The sequence below is a fragment of the Arvicanthis niloticus genome, chromosome 27, assembly GCF_011762505.2.
Source record: "Arvicanthis niloticus isolate mArvNil1 chromosome 27, mArvNil1.pat.X, whole genome shotgun sequence".
Classification (NCBI taxonomy): Eukaryota; Metazoa; Chordata; class Mammalia; order Rodentia; family Muridae; genus Arvicanthis; species Arvicanthis niloticus.
This window is the reverse complement of record NC_133435.1, coordinates 22,748,955-22,764,937: the sequence shown is the minus strand read 5'-3', so window position 1 is coordinate 22,764,937 and position 15,983 is coordinate 22,748,955. Positions and strand designations below refer to the sequence as shown.

General features: G+C 42.4%; 1 protein-coding gene and 1 long non-coding RNA gene across 35 annotated transcripts in view; one reads left to right on the top strand and one right to left on the bottom strand.

Annotated features, from left to right (window-relative positions):
• Positions 1 to 10,886, bottom strand: part of Sec31a (SEC31 homolog A, COPII component) — a 50,837-nt gene extending 39,951 nt beyond the window's left edge. For 12 of the 33 annotated variants that reach the window (XM_076926366.1, XM_076926367.1, XM_076926369.1 and 9 more), the window contains exons 1-3: positions 10,499 to 10,850; positions 864 to 943; positions 43 to 166 (exon numbers count right to left, since the gene is read on the bottom strand). In XM_076926366.1, the coding sequence (XP_076782481.1) occupies positions 43 to 166; positions 864 to 942 (203 nt within the window). In that variant the 5' untranslated portion in view covers position 943; positions 10,499 to 10,850. Of the gene's footprint in view, positions 1 to 42; positions 167 to 863; positions 944 to 10,498 lie in introns of all 33 variants that reach the window. The other 21 variants (XM_076926372.1, XM_076926376.1, XM_076926382.1 and 18 more) reach the window with 6 other exon arrangements.
• A 2-nt stretch (positions 10,887 to 10,888) lies between these two features.
• On the top strand, positions 10,889 to 15,028 carry LOC143439812 (uncharacterized). Of its 2 annotated transcripts, none has more exons than XR_013107852.1 (2): positions 10,889 to 11,407; positions 13,696 to 15,028. It is a non-coding gene; the product is annotated as an uncharacterized LOC143439812 (long non-coding RNA). The 2 variants fall into 2 exon arrangements; XR_013107851.1 differs by having other exon boundaries at positions 10,925 to 10,980.
• The last annotated feature ends 955 nt before the right edge of the window (positions 15,029 to 15,983 follow it).

The following is a 15,983-nucleotide window of genomic DNA, read 5'->3' as shown; positions in this document are numbered from 1 at the left end:
ATTAGTTAAATAACAATGCAAACCTAAGGCAGAATCTCATACCTGTGAGAAGAAGAGAAAGTAGCACAAGACTTCATATCCAAGGATGGGTCTGAAAGGTCCAGCTCGAATATCTCCAGGGAAGCATTGGTACTAAAGGTTGCGTCCAACTGCTGAGCAGATGTTCCTACAGAAAACATAAGGCCGGTAACTACAAAGGCAAAGCAAAGACTCAAGAGTGGCACCAAAGAGAAACTAAAAGCATGCTGTCCTGATGTCACGAATTCATTCGCGACGAGACCTCAGCACACACAACCCTGAGCATGATTAAACGACTGCAACATTAAGATCTGCACGGGGCTGAGTTACAGACAACTGTGTGAAGACGGCAGATAGTTTAGAAGCTATCTGGGGTAACAGTCCCATGATGTACTGCATCTGCTTTAAGTCCTATACAAAGCAGCTCTCTTGAAACTGCAGTAGACTGAGGGTTTAGGGAAGGACTGGGTGGAGAGGGGGGAGGGGAAACTGCAGGCGGGATGTAAGGTAAATAAAATAATTTTTAAAAAAACAGCTCTCTATTAAAAAAATGCTTCTGTCAAGTTTGCTCACCATTCATTGAAACTTTGTCATTTGTTGTTCCAACAACCTGTGGGCTAAAGACAAACATACTTCCTGCATACTGGGAAAGATGCTATGTACCAATGACCAAATCTGAGCAGTCCAGGGGCCCCGTCATCAAATTAAGTGAAAGGGAGAGGGAGAGATCTTGCTGGAGAGTGACAAACCTTTCAGAAGATGAAGCTGGAACTAAAGTTTCAATTCAAGTATGAACATGACAGTCGCAGTTAGGATACTCACACAGTCTCCTCTCCTGAGCTTACCTGTGGCTAGGTAAATGGGATGGTTCTGGGCAGGGCTCCATGCCTGCATAGCTGTACGATCTACCTCCTTTAACTTCATTCTGCCAAATGAACATTTTACAGAGAAATATACTAAGCATATAACCCAGAATATTAAAAAATACATAGAAACACACAAACCACTACAGTATTAATAATGCCCAAATACCAATAATACAACTGTGTCATTTGTTGAAATGTCCAATATTAGAAATAAACTGAGGAACTATTTTGAAACAAATCTTCTATTATTCTAATTCTTTACAGATCATACAGTTGAGTACCCGAAATCTGAAATGGCTGGGACCCGAAATGCTTCAGATTTCAGAGTGTCTCTAATAGTGGAATATTTTCCAGACCTTACCAGGGTGCAGACATACAAAATCTAACATGCTTCAAAATATGGAACTTTTCAGATGTTTCAATTAAATATGCTCAACTTACAGTCACTTAGCTAAAAAAAAAAAAAATCAGTCTATAAGAAAGACACCCCACAAGAATAAAAACAATTAACCAAAGTTATACATGCACTCCTCAAACTGACAGAAGCTTGTCAGAAGTAAGGAAGCAACATGATAAACAAGATAATCTTCCTTCCTAGGAAGGATGACCCAATGATGAAACCCATCTTAAAGCCATTCTCAGTCAGATGTGTGGGTACGCCTATAATCCCAGCACTCAGCCAGCTCTTCGAAGGAGAATCAATGAGGTCAATGGGCACACGGTGAGTTCCAGGACAGCCTGTGTAACAGAGTGAGACCCCACCTCAAAGAAATAAATAAATTCAGTGACTTTAGACCAAATCTAAACTGCGTGTATATAATTTCGATTTTTCAAAAATAGTCTTTATGGGGCTAAAGAGATGGCTTGGTGGTTAAGAGCTTCTCATGTAGAGGATTCAGGTTCAGTTCCCAGCACCTATATGGTGGCTTACAACCACCTCTAAGTCTAGGTCCAGGGGCTCCAACTCATTCTTTTGACCTCCACGGCATATGATACATATGCACTCAAACATATACACATACCTATAACTAAAGAATAGTAAATGACTGGGAGTGGTGGTACATGCTTTTAATTCCAGTTCCCAAGAGACAGAGTCCAGGTGGATCTCTGTGAGTCTGAGGCCAGCTTGGCCTATATGGTGAGCTCCAAGCCAGCCAAGTCTACATAATGAGACCCTGTCTCAAAAAACAAAAACAACAACAAAACAATAAAACTAGTAATAATAATAATAGCAATAAATCTTGTTTTAAAAATCAGGCTTTATGTTTTAGAGCAGTTTTAGGTTTGTTAAGTATACCAAAAGTGCAACTATCAAACTGCCCTCCCCTTCCCTCTAACACCCAGAATACTTCTTTCAGTCCATGAGCCAATACTGACTGTCATCCAGCCCACAGTTTATATTAGGGTACACACTCAGTGTACACTTCATGGTTCCGGCAAGTGTATACTGAGGTATATCTACCATTATAGTATTCTACAGAGTAGTTTCGCTAACCTAAAATCTGTATTCTGCCCTCTCCTCCCTGTCTCCCTATATATATGAAACTTACATAATGATTTTCTTGTGAAATGTACATGGGTCCCAAAGAAGGTATGATCTATTTTTCAGGGTCCACAGTGGTATGTTAATCAATACTTTCTTGTTCAAACTATTTGTGTTTTTCATATTCATGTCTTCTTGTCTACCCTGAATCAGAGCAAAGACTCTCCAGCCTCCTGCCAGGAAAGGGCTCGTGTGTTTTTGACTGTTCCTCCTGGTATTCCCTCAGCTTCATGAACATCACTTTCTTACCACACAGATACTGAGCATATATGTCAAATACATCCTTTAGCTTTTTGAAGGAATCTAGCTTTACTACCTTTTAGCATGAACACAAGTACTGTCATATTGAGATCAAGATCCCTATACTCTTCAAAGAAGACATCGCTATGTAAGTTCCATGTATATAGGGAGGGAGGGAAGGAAGGAGCGATAAGAAGGAAGATTTTAGGTTAGGCCTACCCTGTAGAATACTATTCATTTATCATGTGTATGTGTTAGTATATATAAAAGGTGCAAGCACACGAGTGTGTATGTATATGTGCGTGCCAGCGATCCCCCTGAGAAGCTATCTACCTTCTTTTGTAAGACAGTGTTTCTCAATTGCCTGATACAGCTAGGCTATCTGGTGGTGAGCCCAGGAGTCCACTTGTCTCCACCTCCCTAGCACTGAGATCGTAAGTGCAGGCCATCGTGACCAGCTTTGTTATCTGGTTTTATAACTTGTATTCTGCTAGTGTTCATTCTTTTTGTGTAGTTATAATTTTTTCTAGAACTTTTTGATTTCCATTTCAATATACTTCTGGTTCTACCTTTGTAATTTTAAGTAATTTTATTTAATGACATTAGTTTTCAATTCATTCATCAACTGCTAGCTATACAAATGAAGTTAGCTCATATAATCTTTCTAAATGTATTTTTATGTATATGGATGTTTTCCCTGCACATGTCTGTGTACCATGTATGCACAGTACCCATAGGGACCAGAGGGCAGTGTCAGAGCCACTTTAATTGGGGTTAGAAGTGGTTTTGAGAGCCTGGGTCTTCTGCAAACACAGCATGCTCTTAACTGCTGAGCCATCTCTCCAGCCTGGGCTCACATAATCTTACTGCTGCTCTTGTGATCCTGGTTCAGTCAATAGCATTATATCTCAGTATTTACTTCTGTAAATGCTTCCATTTCTACTGATGCATTTGTCAGCTTTGAAGATGTCCTCTGACTCCAAGTCATCACAGATACAGAAACGTACACACTCTCACGCCCACTTTCCCCTTATCTGCATGTATGAGCACAACCCTGCCTTGCTGAACCCTTCCAGTGACATCATTCGAAGCCCTCTGTGACACTGTAGAAACGTTCTTAGTGCTCTGTGGCCACACCTTGCACTCAGTGTCCTAGGTGCCCTTCAGAGGCGCAAGTTCCCTTCATTTTTCTCTATAGAAGGGCTTCAGACTTGAGTTGAATGCATTCAAATGGTTTCTATTTGAAGATTTTATAAATGATAAAATTAAGGTACAGAAAGTTAGATAATTTGTACAAGCTGGCAAGAAATAGCCAAGCATGATTCAGAAGTTCAACTCCAAAATTAAACAGTCTGTAAGTTTGGGTATTCAGTTTTTCTATCATCGTGTGTGTGTGTGTGTGTGTGTGTGTGTGTGTGTGTGTGTGTGTGTAGAGTGCCAACCTTAGCATGCCAGAGGAAGTGGGACCATCAAGAGTGCATGAACATCCTCTGCTTTAGCTACTTCCTGGCCAGACTAGGTCCACAGAACCGTTTCAAATCAACAACAATAAAAAAAAAGTTAGATAATAACATAGGGCTGGTAAGACGGCTCAGTGGATAAAGGTTCAGGTGGCAAATCCAGCAGCCTGCATTTGACCTCGTGACATACAGGGTAGAACTGACTCCAAAGCTGTCCTCGGACTCCACCTACACACGGGCCACACCTGCACTCACACGTACTCACAGAGAAAGTAATCACTTTAATTTAAAAATAACTTAGAAACAAAAATGCTATTATTTCAATGAGACAACTTCACGGTGACGCACCTACAGTCAAGCAGCCTGAAACTAAGAGACAAGAAGCTTATTTTAAAAGTTAGGCACTATGGTGCACTCCTGTCAGGTCAGTGCTACACAGTGGACACAAGAGGATGAGGAGTTCAAGGTCATCTTCCACTACAGAGCAAGTGTGAGGCCGGCTCAGCTACATGAGACCCTGTCTCAAAGAAAGCGATAAAGAAACCCGTTTTAGAAAGTGCTCTCGGCAAGCTGAGTACACAATGCTACACACGCCTACAGGTCGATCAAAGTCCCAGGCCGGCCTATCGACAAGAGGCCCTGTCTTAAAAACCTGGAAAAACAGCCTGGTCTATATAGTGAGTTCCAGGGCAGCCAGAGCTACATAGTGAGACCCAGAACCAAACAAAACAAAAAACTGGGAGAAAACACAGCAAAGGCATGCTAGCTAGGTAAGGCAGGAGCACACACTTGTATTTCATGGGTAAACTGTGCTCAACGCCCTGTCCCCCTGGTTTTGAAACCTGGCTCTGCTACTATTAAATACGATGTTAGATGTTGCTTAGCTATTCTGGGCCCTGTTTCTACACTTGTAAAAAGTGACTACCTCATGGGATAGTATGACATTTAAACAGGATGGTGTATATGATAAAGAACTAAATAAAATGCCCTGCACATAGATTAGTCGTTTGATGTACTTGTGCTGCAATTCTAATTTTTAAGGAAGGAAGGAAGGAAGGAAAGAAGGCAGGCAGGCAGGCAGGCAGGCAGGCAGGCAGGCAGATCTGAGTCGTGTATCCAGCCTGGGCAACTTACTGAGACCCTGTCTCAGAACAGAAAGTAAAAATAGGCAGTGTTCTTCTAATTCTAGCATTTGGCATGAGATAGTTGGACCTGGGTGGCTCATTGGACAGCCAGCCCAGACAAGTTCCAGGTTTAATAAGGTTTCCTGCCTTAAAAAATGGAAAGATGAGCTGGGCAGTGGTGGCGCACGCCTTTAATCCCAGCACTTGGGAGGCAGAGGAACGCAGATTTCTGAGTTCGAGGCCAGCCTGGTCTACAAAGTGAGTTCCAGGACAGCCAGGGCTACACAGAGAAACCCTGTCTGGAAAAAACCAAAAAAAAAAAACCAAAAAAAAAAACAAAAAACAAAAAAAGAAAAAAAAAGAAAAGAAAAGATGGCTCAGATGTTAAGAGCACTGGCTGCTCTTCCAGATGTCCTGAGTTCAATTCCTAGCAACCACATGGTGGCTCACAACCATCTATAATCAGATCTGGTGTCCTCTTCTGGCCTGCAAGCATACACGCAGGCATATATACTGTATACATAATAAATCTTAGAGGAAAAAAAAACTTTTAAAAACTGTTGGGAAATGCCTCATATTTAACCATAAGAATATTAAATGTAACGCCGGGCGGTGGTGGCGCACGCCTTTAATCCCAGCACTTGGGAGGCAGAGGCAGGCGGATTTCTAAGTTCGAGGCCAGCCTGGTCTACAGAGTGAGTTCCAGGACAGCCAAGGGCTACACAGAGAAACCCTGCCTCGAAAAACCAAAAAAAAAAAAAAGAATATTAAATGTAAATTTTAAAAATGAAAATGAAGAGCAATAGAAAAAGACACCCAATCCTGACCTCAGGTCTCCAACTGTGCACACAGGGGTGTGCATCATCTAACACACACATATGGACACGGACACAAACACACAAACACACACACACACACACACACACACACACACACACACACACGAGACAGGGAATCAGCTCACTGGTAGAGTACCAGTGACTAGCCTATACAAGGCCCTAGGTTCATGTCTCAGTATTAAAAAAAAGAAAAAAAATGCTGGACATGATGGATTAAAAGCAGAGGCAGGTCTGCAAGTTTAAGGCTAGTCTGACCCTATACAAGAAATTCCAGGCCAGTCAGGGCTAGATAGTGAGAGCCAGTCTAAAAAAGATTACTTTTTATCTGAGACTGATACTTAAGATTATTCTCGGGGGGAGATATAGATATAGATGAATAATTTTGTAGGGACACCCCAAAACAACAACAAAACCCAGGACCTATTTTCTTATGAGCCTTCTTCCTCCTGTCAGTCACTGACTTAATCGAGAATAAAAATCTCAAGTCCCAGCGCATTTCTGGAAATCCAGTTCTCGTGGCTCTGAGTAAGCTCTCACTGTTCACCTTCCTCAGTCACACTGTAGCACTTAATAACAGGTACCATCCTTCTGTAACTATCCCGTTCACACACACTATTTATGGTTTTCCAGTCTGCCTTTAACAGACTGCTTTGTGTACTATTGTGTCAATTTTCAATCAGGTAGTAAGTCTTACTCCTTGGAGATTCAAAACTGCTTAGGGTGGGGCTAACAAGATGGCTCACTTATTCAAAGTGCCCACTGCTCTAGCAGGAAACCCAGGTTCAGTTCCTAGCACCCACAGCAGCTCACAACTGTCTGCAACTTCAATTCCAGAATCTGAGGCCTCAGAGGGTTTCCTGGATGTGGTACCTATAAATGGGTAAAAGCATGGGCATATACACATGAAAAGAAACAAAAAAAAAAAAAAAAAAAAAAAAAAAAAAAAAAAAAAACCTCGGCGCCGGGCGGTGGTGGCGCAAGCCTTTAATCCCAGCACTTGGGAGGCAGAGGCAGGCGGATTTCTGAGTTCGAGGCCAGCCTGGTCTACAGAGTGAGTTCCAGGTCAGCCAAGGTTACACAGAGAAACCCTGTCTCGAAAAACCAAAAAAAAAAAGAAAAAACAAAAAACAAATTTGGGTAGAGTGGCTTGAGGTATGGAAACAGTATACAGCAGTTTTGTTTCAACTTTTAATGTTTATATTCAAGGGAAAACAAATGCACTAATGACCTAGGTAAGCTAAAAACACCAGTGTCAAACAAAACTTTTTATTAATTTTAACTGCTTACATGATATTTTAAAAAAAAGAATACTAAGAAGGAATGGATAGAGGTTAATTTCAGAATAATTTCCAAAAAGAAAAACAAATCGCTATTTTTTTAAAAGCTGGGGCTTGGGTTTAGAAAGCATTAGTAAAGTACACAGAGCCCTAAAATCTCTAAACAAATAAATAAATAGATGAATAAATATGCTGACTGGAATTACAGTATACTTATTGACAGCAAAGGTCCAAGGGCTACCTACCTGCTGCATGTTTAGTTAATGTGTAACACAGAGATAACCACAGGGACACAAAATGGCTAAGTAGGAACTCAAAACACTTCTAAGTATATCTATTTCTTTGCTCTAACACTCTAGTAAAAAGTAATTCCTGTTAACCTATACATAACAAAGTTTCAGTAACCGGTGCATGAAAAGAAAACCCTGTTACAATGATGGCCTACACCTATGCAGTCAGCTATGAATCAAATTAAACAAGAATATCCTACTCGATGTATTTACAAAGTAAGAATGCCATGAAAATACAGTTTCACTGGATTTTCTCTTACAAATATTTATTTAATTGCAGATGACTTTCTCAGAACATGAGGGACAGAATGAAGCTATCTATGCTTCTCAACGACAATCTATCTTTATAGTTTTGTGTAGCTTTTCAGTAATAATATGATTATATTCACATAATCATAATAGAAACAGGAAATGAGAACTGTGAAGACAGTGGCTAGTTCACATCCATCATCTGCAAGTCAGTATGTACAGCACAGTAGGTAAACTGAGGCCTGGAACAGACTCCCTTAGCTTAAACCTCAGCCTAAGTCTCAGCTCCATCACTCACATCACTCCATCTTCATGGTTTTGCTCCTCCCCCACAAAGCTATCCACATCCTATCTTGTGAAAATTAAATGAGGTTTTAGAGTGTTTAGAACACTGTCTAGCTCATGGTAAATAAATACAAATAATAGCTATTCTCAAGTCACAATTTAAAGGGCCTGGAGAAAAGGCTCATCCATTAAGGATGCTTCTTGTTCTCAGTTCACAATTTAAACCGTCTATCCCAACAAGTTTTCAAGATTGCATCTAAGTGCTAGGCTAGGCAGTACATATAGATGTGTAATCCTAGTGCTGGAGACTAGAGGTAAGAGATCAGCAGTTCTGGGACAGCCTGGGCTACACAGACAAGGTCTCAAAAACAAACAAACAAACAAAAAAAGCGAGAGTTAGGGATGCAGCTCACAGTACATACCTAGAATATCCAAGGTCCTGTGTATTTCTCCCCTCAATATAAAACAAAAACAAAGCCTACCGTCTGAGGAACACTATGCTCCAGATAAGAACTCTTATTTTTAACTTTCTCCCCATGATAATTACATTGAATTAAGTGGAAACTTTCTTCCTCCTAGTGATTTTCTTTAATATTTTAAAATTATATGCATATGTGTTTGTGTCTATGTAGGTTTGTTTACACATGCATGTGAGTGCAGGTCCCCCTGGAGGTGACTTGCAGGTGACTGTGAGCCACTTGATGTGGGTGCCAAGAAGAGTAGTCTGTGCTCTTAACTGAGGAGCCACCTCTGCAGGCCTAAACTCATTTTCACATTGCAAGTTTTATGTAGCAACATGAAAGCTGACAGTACTATTCTGTCAAAAACAGCAACCTTGCAAACAGCTGGCCCACACCTCAGAAAGTGCGAAGTCAGAGGTGATGGACTTGGCACCTTTGATTCTTAAATGAAAAGTGAAAATCCCTCCTGGTACTAGTTTCAGTAAAAGTCCATGTAGGCAGAAGAACTCACAAAGGACAGGAGTATTTGTTCTCCCAGAGTTACTCAGCACCATCAGCTGTTCCAGTCTCACCTCATTCAACCAAATTAAATCCACCTTGGTGGCCGAACTGCATATTATCAAAGAAATCTACAAGATAAAAATGTTAGGAGATGAATCTACAAAAAAAAGATAACACTGCAGGTGTGGTGGTAGATGACTGAGATCCCACTTGGGAGGTTAGAGGAGGAGGGTCAGAATTCAAGGTCATCCTTAGCTATTCAAAGAACTTGAGACTACTCTGGGTCACAAGAGACCTTATCTCAAAGAATGAAAGAAGGGGGAAGAAGAGAGGAAGAAACAAAAAGAAATTAATTTAGCTGTATCACTTGACAAGTCTTTAATGTGGGATTCTCCAACCTCATGAAATTACAGAGGAAATTCTACCCAGGCATGTGCATACGGTATACACAAGTTTTCCTAGGAAGACAGCCCAATGCTTCCAAAGGAGGATAAAAATGCCAAAAGACTGAGAATCACTGCTTTTTACAGTTCACAGATGTCTTTCTACTCTTACATGTTTCAGGAAAAAAACCTGTTTACAAAATTAATCAGGAAAATGCAAAACTCATCCATCTCAAATCTCACATTTCCACAACTCCATGTGTAACATGTTCACAATTAGATAGAAATTATCCAGAAGTTTTTGTTCCCTGCAAACCTTTCTTGGTTTGCTGTAACTAACAGAGAAACAAGGACAGAAGTACTTAAAAGAGCAGTATATTTTAGCCAACTCCTAAATAATCAGGATATAGGAGATACTGTGACATGAGCAAGCTTCTAATTATATATATATGTATATATGTACATATGTATATATGTATATGTGTGTATGTATGTGTGTTTGTATATATGTATAAAACAGTTACAATTGTGGACAAAGAACCAAGTTTCAGCTTTGTATAGTTTAACAATATAGAGGAACTATCAAAAAAAAAAAAAAAAAACTCTTGCAACTTCCAGGCAGACCTGCAGAATTAGTTCTACGAGCTCGCAGAAAAAGTTTATATACCCACAAGTCCAGACAATTATTTTACAATGTAATTTAATACAGCAGCAGCAAAATCATACATTTTTGAAGCACAGGCTGTGATTAGCGACTGCTGTCCCTAAATAATACAATCGTAGTTAAATGATAGTAGTCTTCCTTTCGAATCTATGAACCTTTAAATTTGGCAACAGTTCAAACATAATTTAAAACAAAAATCTCAACCTAACTGAAGTCAAAGAAATAATCCCGAGGTCTGTTTCCCTTCCATGCCCTTGGATCGCACCACTTGGTTCACCGGGTCTGAAAGACTCCTAACCTCAAGCTCACTCCGGAGCAGGGCAGCCTGGAAACGTTGGCAGAGGATGACGGGCGCAATCACCCGGCTGCTGCGACTCCAGGCGTTGTCCCGGCCGGGCCGAAACGAGACAGGGGCGCGCCGTCAGCGGAGAACGGGCCTCGGGCCTCGGGCCTCGGCAGCGGACACCGAACCTGGCGAGGGGCAGGAAACAAACGGCGGACACACCTGGCGGACCTCAGCGACCTGTCCTGCGTTAGCCGGTGATCGTCGGACTCTCCCAAGATCCGCCGCCGCCGCCCCTCCTCCGCAGCCCAGGGCCACCTCCACGCTCCGCTCCAACGTGGCAGCCGCAGCCCCGCCTGCAGGCGCCACTTCCGGGTGCGGCAGTTCGCCACGCCCACTCAGCCGCCTGGCACTTCCGGGAGCAGCCGCTCGCTCCTCCCACCCCGCGGGACGGAACTTCCGGGAGCAGCAACTCAGGAAGGCTAGTCCCGCTGGAGGTAAGGATTCAGCTGTGCTGTGTGAGGAGGGACCTAATGTGAGGATGCATCCGCTTGGCGGAGGATCAAGGGGAAGTCGCGCTGGGCGTCTCCGTCAAGGAAGAGCGGTGATCGCGAGGACGCCACGTAGCACTCCCGTGAGGCGTCAGCAGCTACTGGCGACAATACCCACACTGGCAAAGCGGGCGAAAACTGGGCTGCAAGGACCGATTCAGTTTGTGGCTCGGCTGAGTTAATTATTGGTTCTGCGTTTTCCTTTTGAGAACTTACGTGATTTTGTCGCACACACCCAAAGGCTATTACTTATACTCTGTAGAGTCTTAGCTGCGTGAGTGAGGTATATCGAATAAAGTTGGCATCTTAATATTTCAGTAACTATGCATGGTATTCAGACCTATTAGCACTCGCCCTGGAGTACTGGAACAAAGTAAGCATCCTGATTTGTGTGTGTGTATGTGTGTGTGTGTCTCAGATTGGAGAATTTGAGATTTTCGATTAGGGAAATAAACCAGTAACTGGAAATGTAGAAGCTAGTCGGTAGAGCAAAAGAATGAAATGGGTGCTGAGTTGGGCATCATAGCCTATGCATATGATGCCACACTTAAATAGAGGCAGGAAGATCAGTTCAAGACTAGCCTAAGTTCAGGTCACCCTAGTCTGCAAGAGAGCCTTTCTCAAAAAGCAAAACAAACTATAACACCACGAAAGACTGAAGAATCGGCTTAACAGTTAAGAGCACTCGCTGCTTTTGCAAAAGACTTGGGTTTATTTCCCAGAAACCATATGACAGTGCACAACCATTTGTGGCTCCGGTTCTAAAGGACCCTACACCGTCTTCTGACCTCCAACGATATCTGCATGCAAGTAGAGCACATACATAAATACATGCACTCAACACTTAAAAACGACTAAACCATAAACAACAAAAGAAATTAGGTGCTGAAATTCCCTATCCCAACTTAAGCTAGCTCTAGTATATTTCTGTAATTTTTAACCAGATGAGGCTGGTTTGGACCCTTTGGTCCCAGACACTAAAAAGGATATTATTATCTTCCTTAGAGCTTCCAACCTTAAGGATGGGTTGCCTCGTACTTTTTATTTAGGATGGAATTAGCTCATCAGTGAAATCAAGCCAGATGAAAATCACTTGTCATAAACTATTAGCACCTGGACTGAACTGAGGTCTCCTAACATGTTACATTTGTTGACCACACCTAACTCTCCTGTAAAACCTTACTTATAGACTCCTAAATGAACGTAATGCTTCTTTATTGAACACAAACTATAAGCAAGCTGGAATTTGAGGCAGACAGCAGCAGTAAGATTATGTGAGGCCAGCCTGAACTACATGGTGACACCTTCTCTTTCCATGCTGAGGGTATACTTTATAGTAAGAAGTTTTGCATAGCGTTCACAAGGCTGTTTGATCCCTAACAAGCCAGCAGTCCGAAGTACTGGAAAGTGAAAATGTTTTTATTCACCCTCTCAGTGTCCTCCATATATATTTCACTTTAAAAAAAACAAGTTTACAGAGCTGAGAAAATGGTAGCCAACCCCAGTATGAGGACAGGACCCATGTAACAGCTTAGGGCAGTAGCCAGCATGTATCACTCCAGCAGTAGAGGGACAGGGATAGTGATTCCCAGCACAACAAACATAAGGGACTTCCAGGGTACAGTAAAGGACACTCCCAACCCTGAACATGGGTGGCATAATCAGACTGGAAGCCCCGGGTGGAATGAAAAGAGAAAACAGAACGAATATACTAGGTAAGTGCATCACCACTGATATATATCTGCAACCTTCATTTTTTATTGAGACAGGCTTTCGCCAAGTTATCCATGAACTTGATAACCTAAGGTTCCTGAGTGGCTGGGATTCACAGTCCTGTTCCATTAGGTTGACTGTGAAAGACTGGTGTTAAAGTGAGAGTCGTACAATATCAGAGCTTGCAAAGGACCGCCTGTACCTGTAAAGGAAAAACTAGAACCATTCACAAAAGTCTTTTAGCTCATCTCAGTGAACTTATCAATCAAGCCTTGTTCAGTGAAAATGAAACTTTTCAGAAAGTTCATTTCCAGACTGATTTACTCACTGAAGCCAGAATGGAGGTAACTAAATACATAGGCTGTGGATGGAGTCAGTAAAATTCACCATTCAGATAGAAGACTGCAGGGGAGGAGAGGTGGCAGAGCCGCCTATTGCACATTGCTGCCTATTCCTGTGATGCAAAGAGCAAGTTTGACTGGTTAGTGTTCTCTGTGGCATTGCTGGCACGCATTCTGCAGTGCCTCTGCAAGGCCTGTTCTCCCAGGTTGATCATGGCTGTTGAGGTCTCTTCTGGAGCTTCAGACAGTATGAAATCTTTTTAAATTTATTTTTAATTATGTGGGGGTGGGAGGTGGACATTGAATCTAGGCACTTGCAGAGGCCAGGTGTCAGTTCATCCTTTGTTCCTCTGAAAGATTATTAGCTCTTAACCCTTAAGGCTCTACATGAAATCTTAAAGCTGTTCTTACCTCCTGTTGATGACTTGTCAGGGAACAGGGAGCAGTCATGACTGGCTAAGGCAGGCATAGGACTCCAATTATGTAAGCTAGTTAGACTTAGACTTACTGTCCTACTTTGTGACCAGAAAGGAGATGACAGCCTTAGGAACCTTTTGCTTCAGTCATATAAACATAACCTCAGCAACTGGTTGTTTTGTTTCACCAGGTTTTAGAAAATGACAAGTAACTCTGGTACACAACAGAGAAAAAGAGGGAAAGGAGCAAAGCTTGGTGCCACACACCTATGCCAGTACGTGGGAGGCAGAGACACAAAGACAAGTTGGAGGTCATCCTCGGCCTGGGCCGAGACTCTCAAGAAAACATAGCAGCCCAGTGACCTGAAGAACACAAGCAAGTAGCCTATTACTGTTAATATTTCACCTTATTGAAGATTCCTAATAAGGGTCAACACCTAAAGGTCAAGAACCACGGGTACCAGTTACTGGATCAGATGTCATGAAGTACTCAGATGAAATTGGTCTGTGATACAGGCCAGAAGGGCAAGACAGACATCGGGGAGAAAAGTGATAGGTTTGGAGACTGATGAGGTACAGCCTGTTGGGTAAGCAGAGATTCTACTCCTCAGTGGCTGCCAACTCGAGAGAGCCTGAGCTGCCTGACAAAGGAAACAGCAGGTCCCTACCAGACAGTGCAAGGCAGTTTGACCTTCAGACCCAACTAACAGGAATAATAAACTCTCCTACCAAGACCAGGGGCACTGGTCCCCAACTACTAAAAGTGACGGTAACAACGTCCCTGCTGGGGGCCTTTGGGTATCACCAGAAAGTTGCCCTGATCACTTGATTGAAGGAGAGTCCTAACTCAGAGGAGTTTTAGCTTTCACCACTCCCTGGTATGGGCAACAGATGCTGTGGTTTGGAGTAGCAAGCAATAAAGAGCTCACCTAGCCAGAGGAGGAGAAAACAATGTTTATTATTATTACACTACAAAGGAGCAGCAGCTAACTGGTAGGATTGCCTTGTGAGAGGACAAACTGGCTGTTTGTACTAGGCTACAAACATTTAATGTGGCTACGTCATTTAATGTGGCTCCTGCAATGGAAAGGAGGCCCTGAGCTAGCCCTCCACAGAAAGCAACTCGGACAGGATGTCCCAACATTCCAACACAGCACTCACTCTTGCTTTTTCTCCACAACACAAAGACTTCCAATTCATATTCACACGAAGCTGGGCGAGAGACACTCAGGAGTTAAGAGCTCGTTGCTCATCCAGCAGTTCAGCTTCCAACAGCCAATCAATTCACACAGCTCACAGCTGCCTGTAAGTCCAGCTGCACTGAGGGCACTGCAGACACGCAGCATGACCACTATAAATAAATCTTTACAAAAGGGAATTACAGAGTTTAATTCTTTTGACAATGTTGATCCCTTTCTCATTTTAAACAGGGTAATGTTTTGAACAAAACTGTCACAAAGCAACCAGTTTATTCCATAATCCTTTGCATCATGTTTACATTTCAATAAAACAGCAACATTGTAATGTTTCAGTTTTACTATTTTGATTTTTTAATTACATTTATTTACTTATTGTGTATATGTGGTCAGAAGACAACTTTCAGGAGTCAGGTCTCTTCTCCCATACTGTGGGTCCCAGGAAACAACTGAGGTCACCAGGCCTGTGTGAAGAACAGGTTTGTTAGAGTAGGAAGGGTAAGGGCCTTGGAGAGGGACTGAAGACATGTTACAGGGGTGTGGGTGAGAAATCTCCAAGAGCCTGGGCTTTGGTCTACAGGTCGTTTTGTTGTTTTTCCAACATTTACAGGCTATTTGGCATAGAACCTTTTACTCTACCATCGTTGGCAGAGATAAAGGTTGTTCTGAACCAACTGTTCGATCCATCTTAAGGGCTTGCTTCCCAACTGATTCCAGTTTTCTCACCAGTCCCCCCACCCCAAGTCATCATTGCCTTAAATATTCACTAATTTTAGAGAAATATCTGTAGTTTTAGATTTTTTAGGTGAGAAGAGACAAACCAGGCCAGCAAACAGGAGTGCCTTAAGGAGAGTGTTGTTAACGGAAGAAGCTAGCTAGAACACTGAACTGCAGACCAGCTAGTTCCCATCTCCCTTTTACAATTTGTCCCTTTAACTGCTGGGCTGTACATCTGATTTCCCCAACTTTTCTAATGTCAAAGTGACATTCTTCATTTAGAAAGAGATAAGTACCCCTTTTTGCCTTTTCCCTATCAGCAGGTCTGGCCCCCTACCAGCTCCACATCTTGCTAAACACCACCAGTTCACTTGGTCCTGCATGGCCATTAGCAAACTAATGCTAAGAGGCCACAGAAAAAGTAGCCCTGTACACCCATACCCAGCCCAGCACTGACTCCTAATCCAACTAACAGTGTGGCCTGTCTGCAGTAATATTTACCCAGGCAAGTTAGGCCAAGAGTACAGATACATGTCCGGTTGTCTGGTAGGCACACAGTTCCTTCC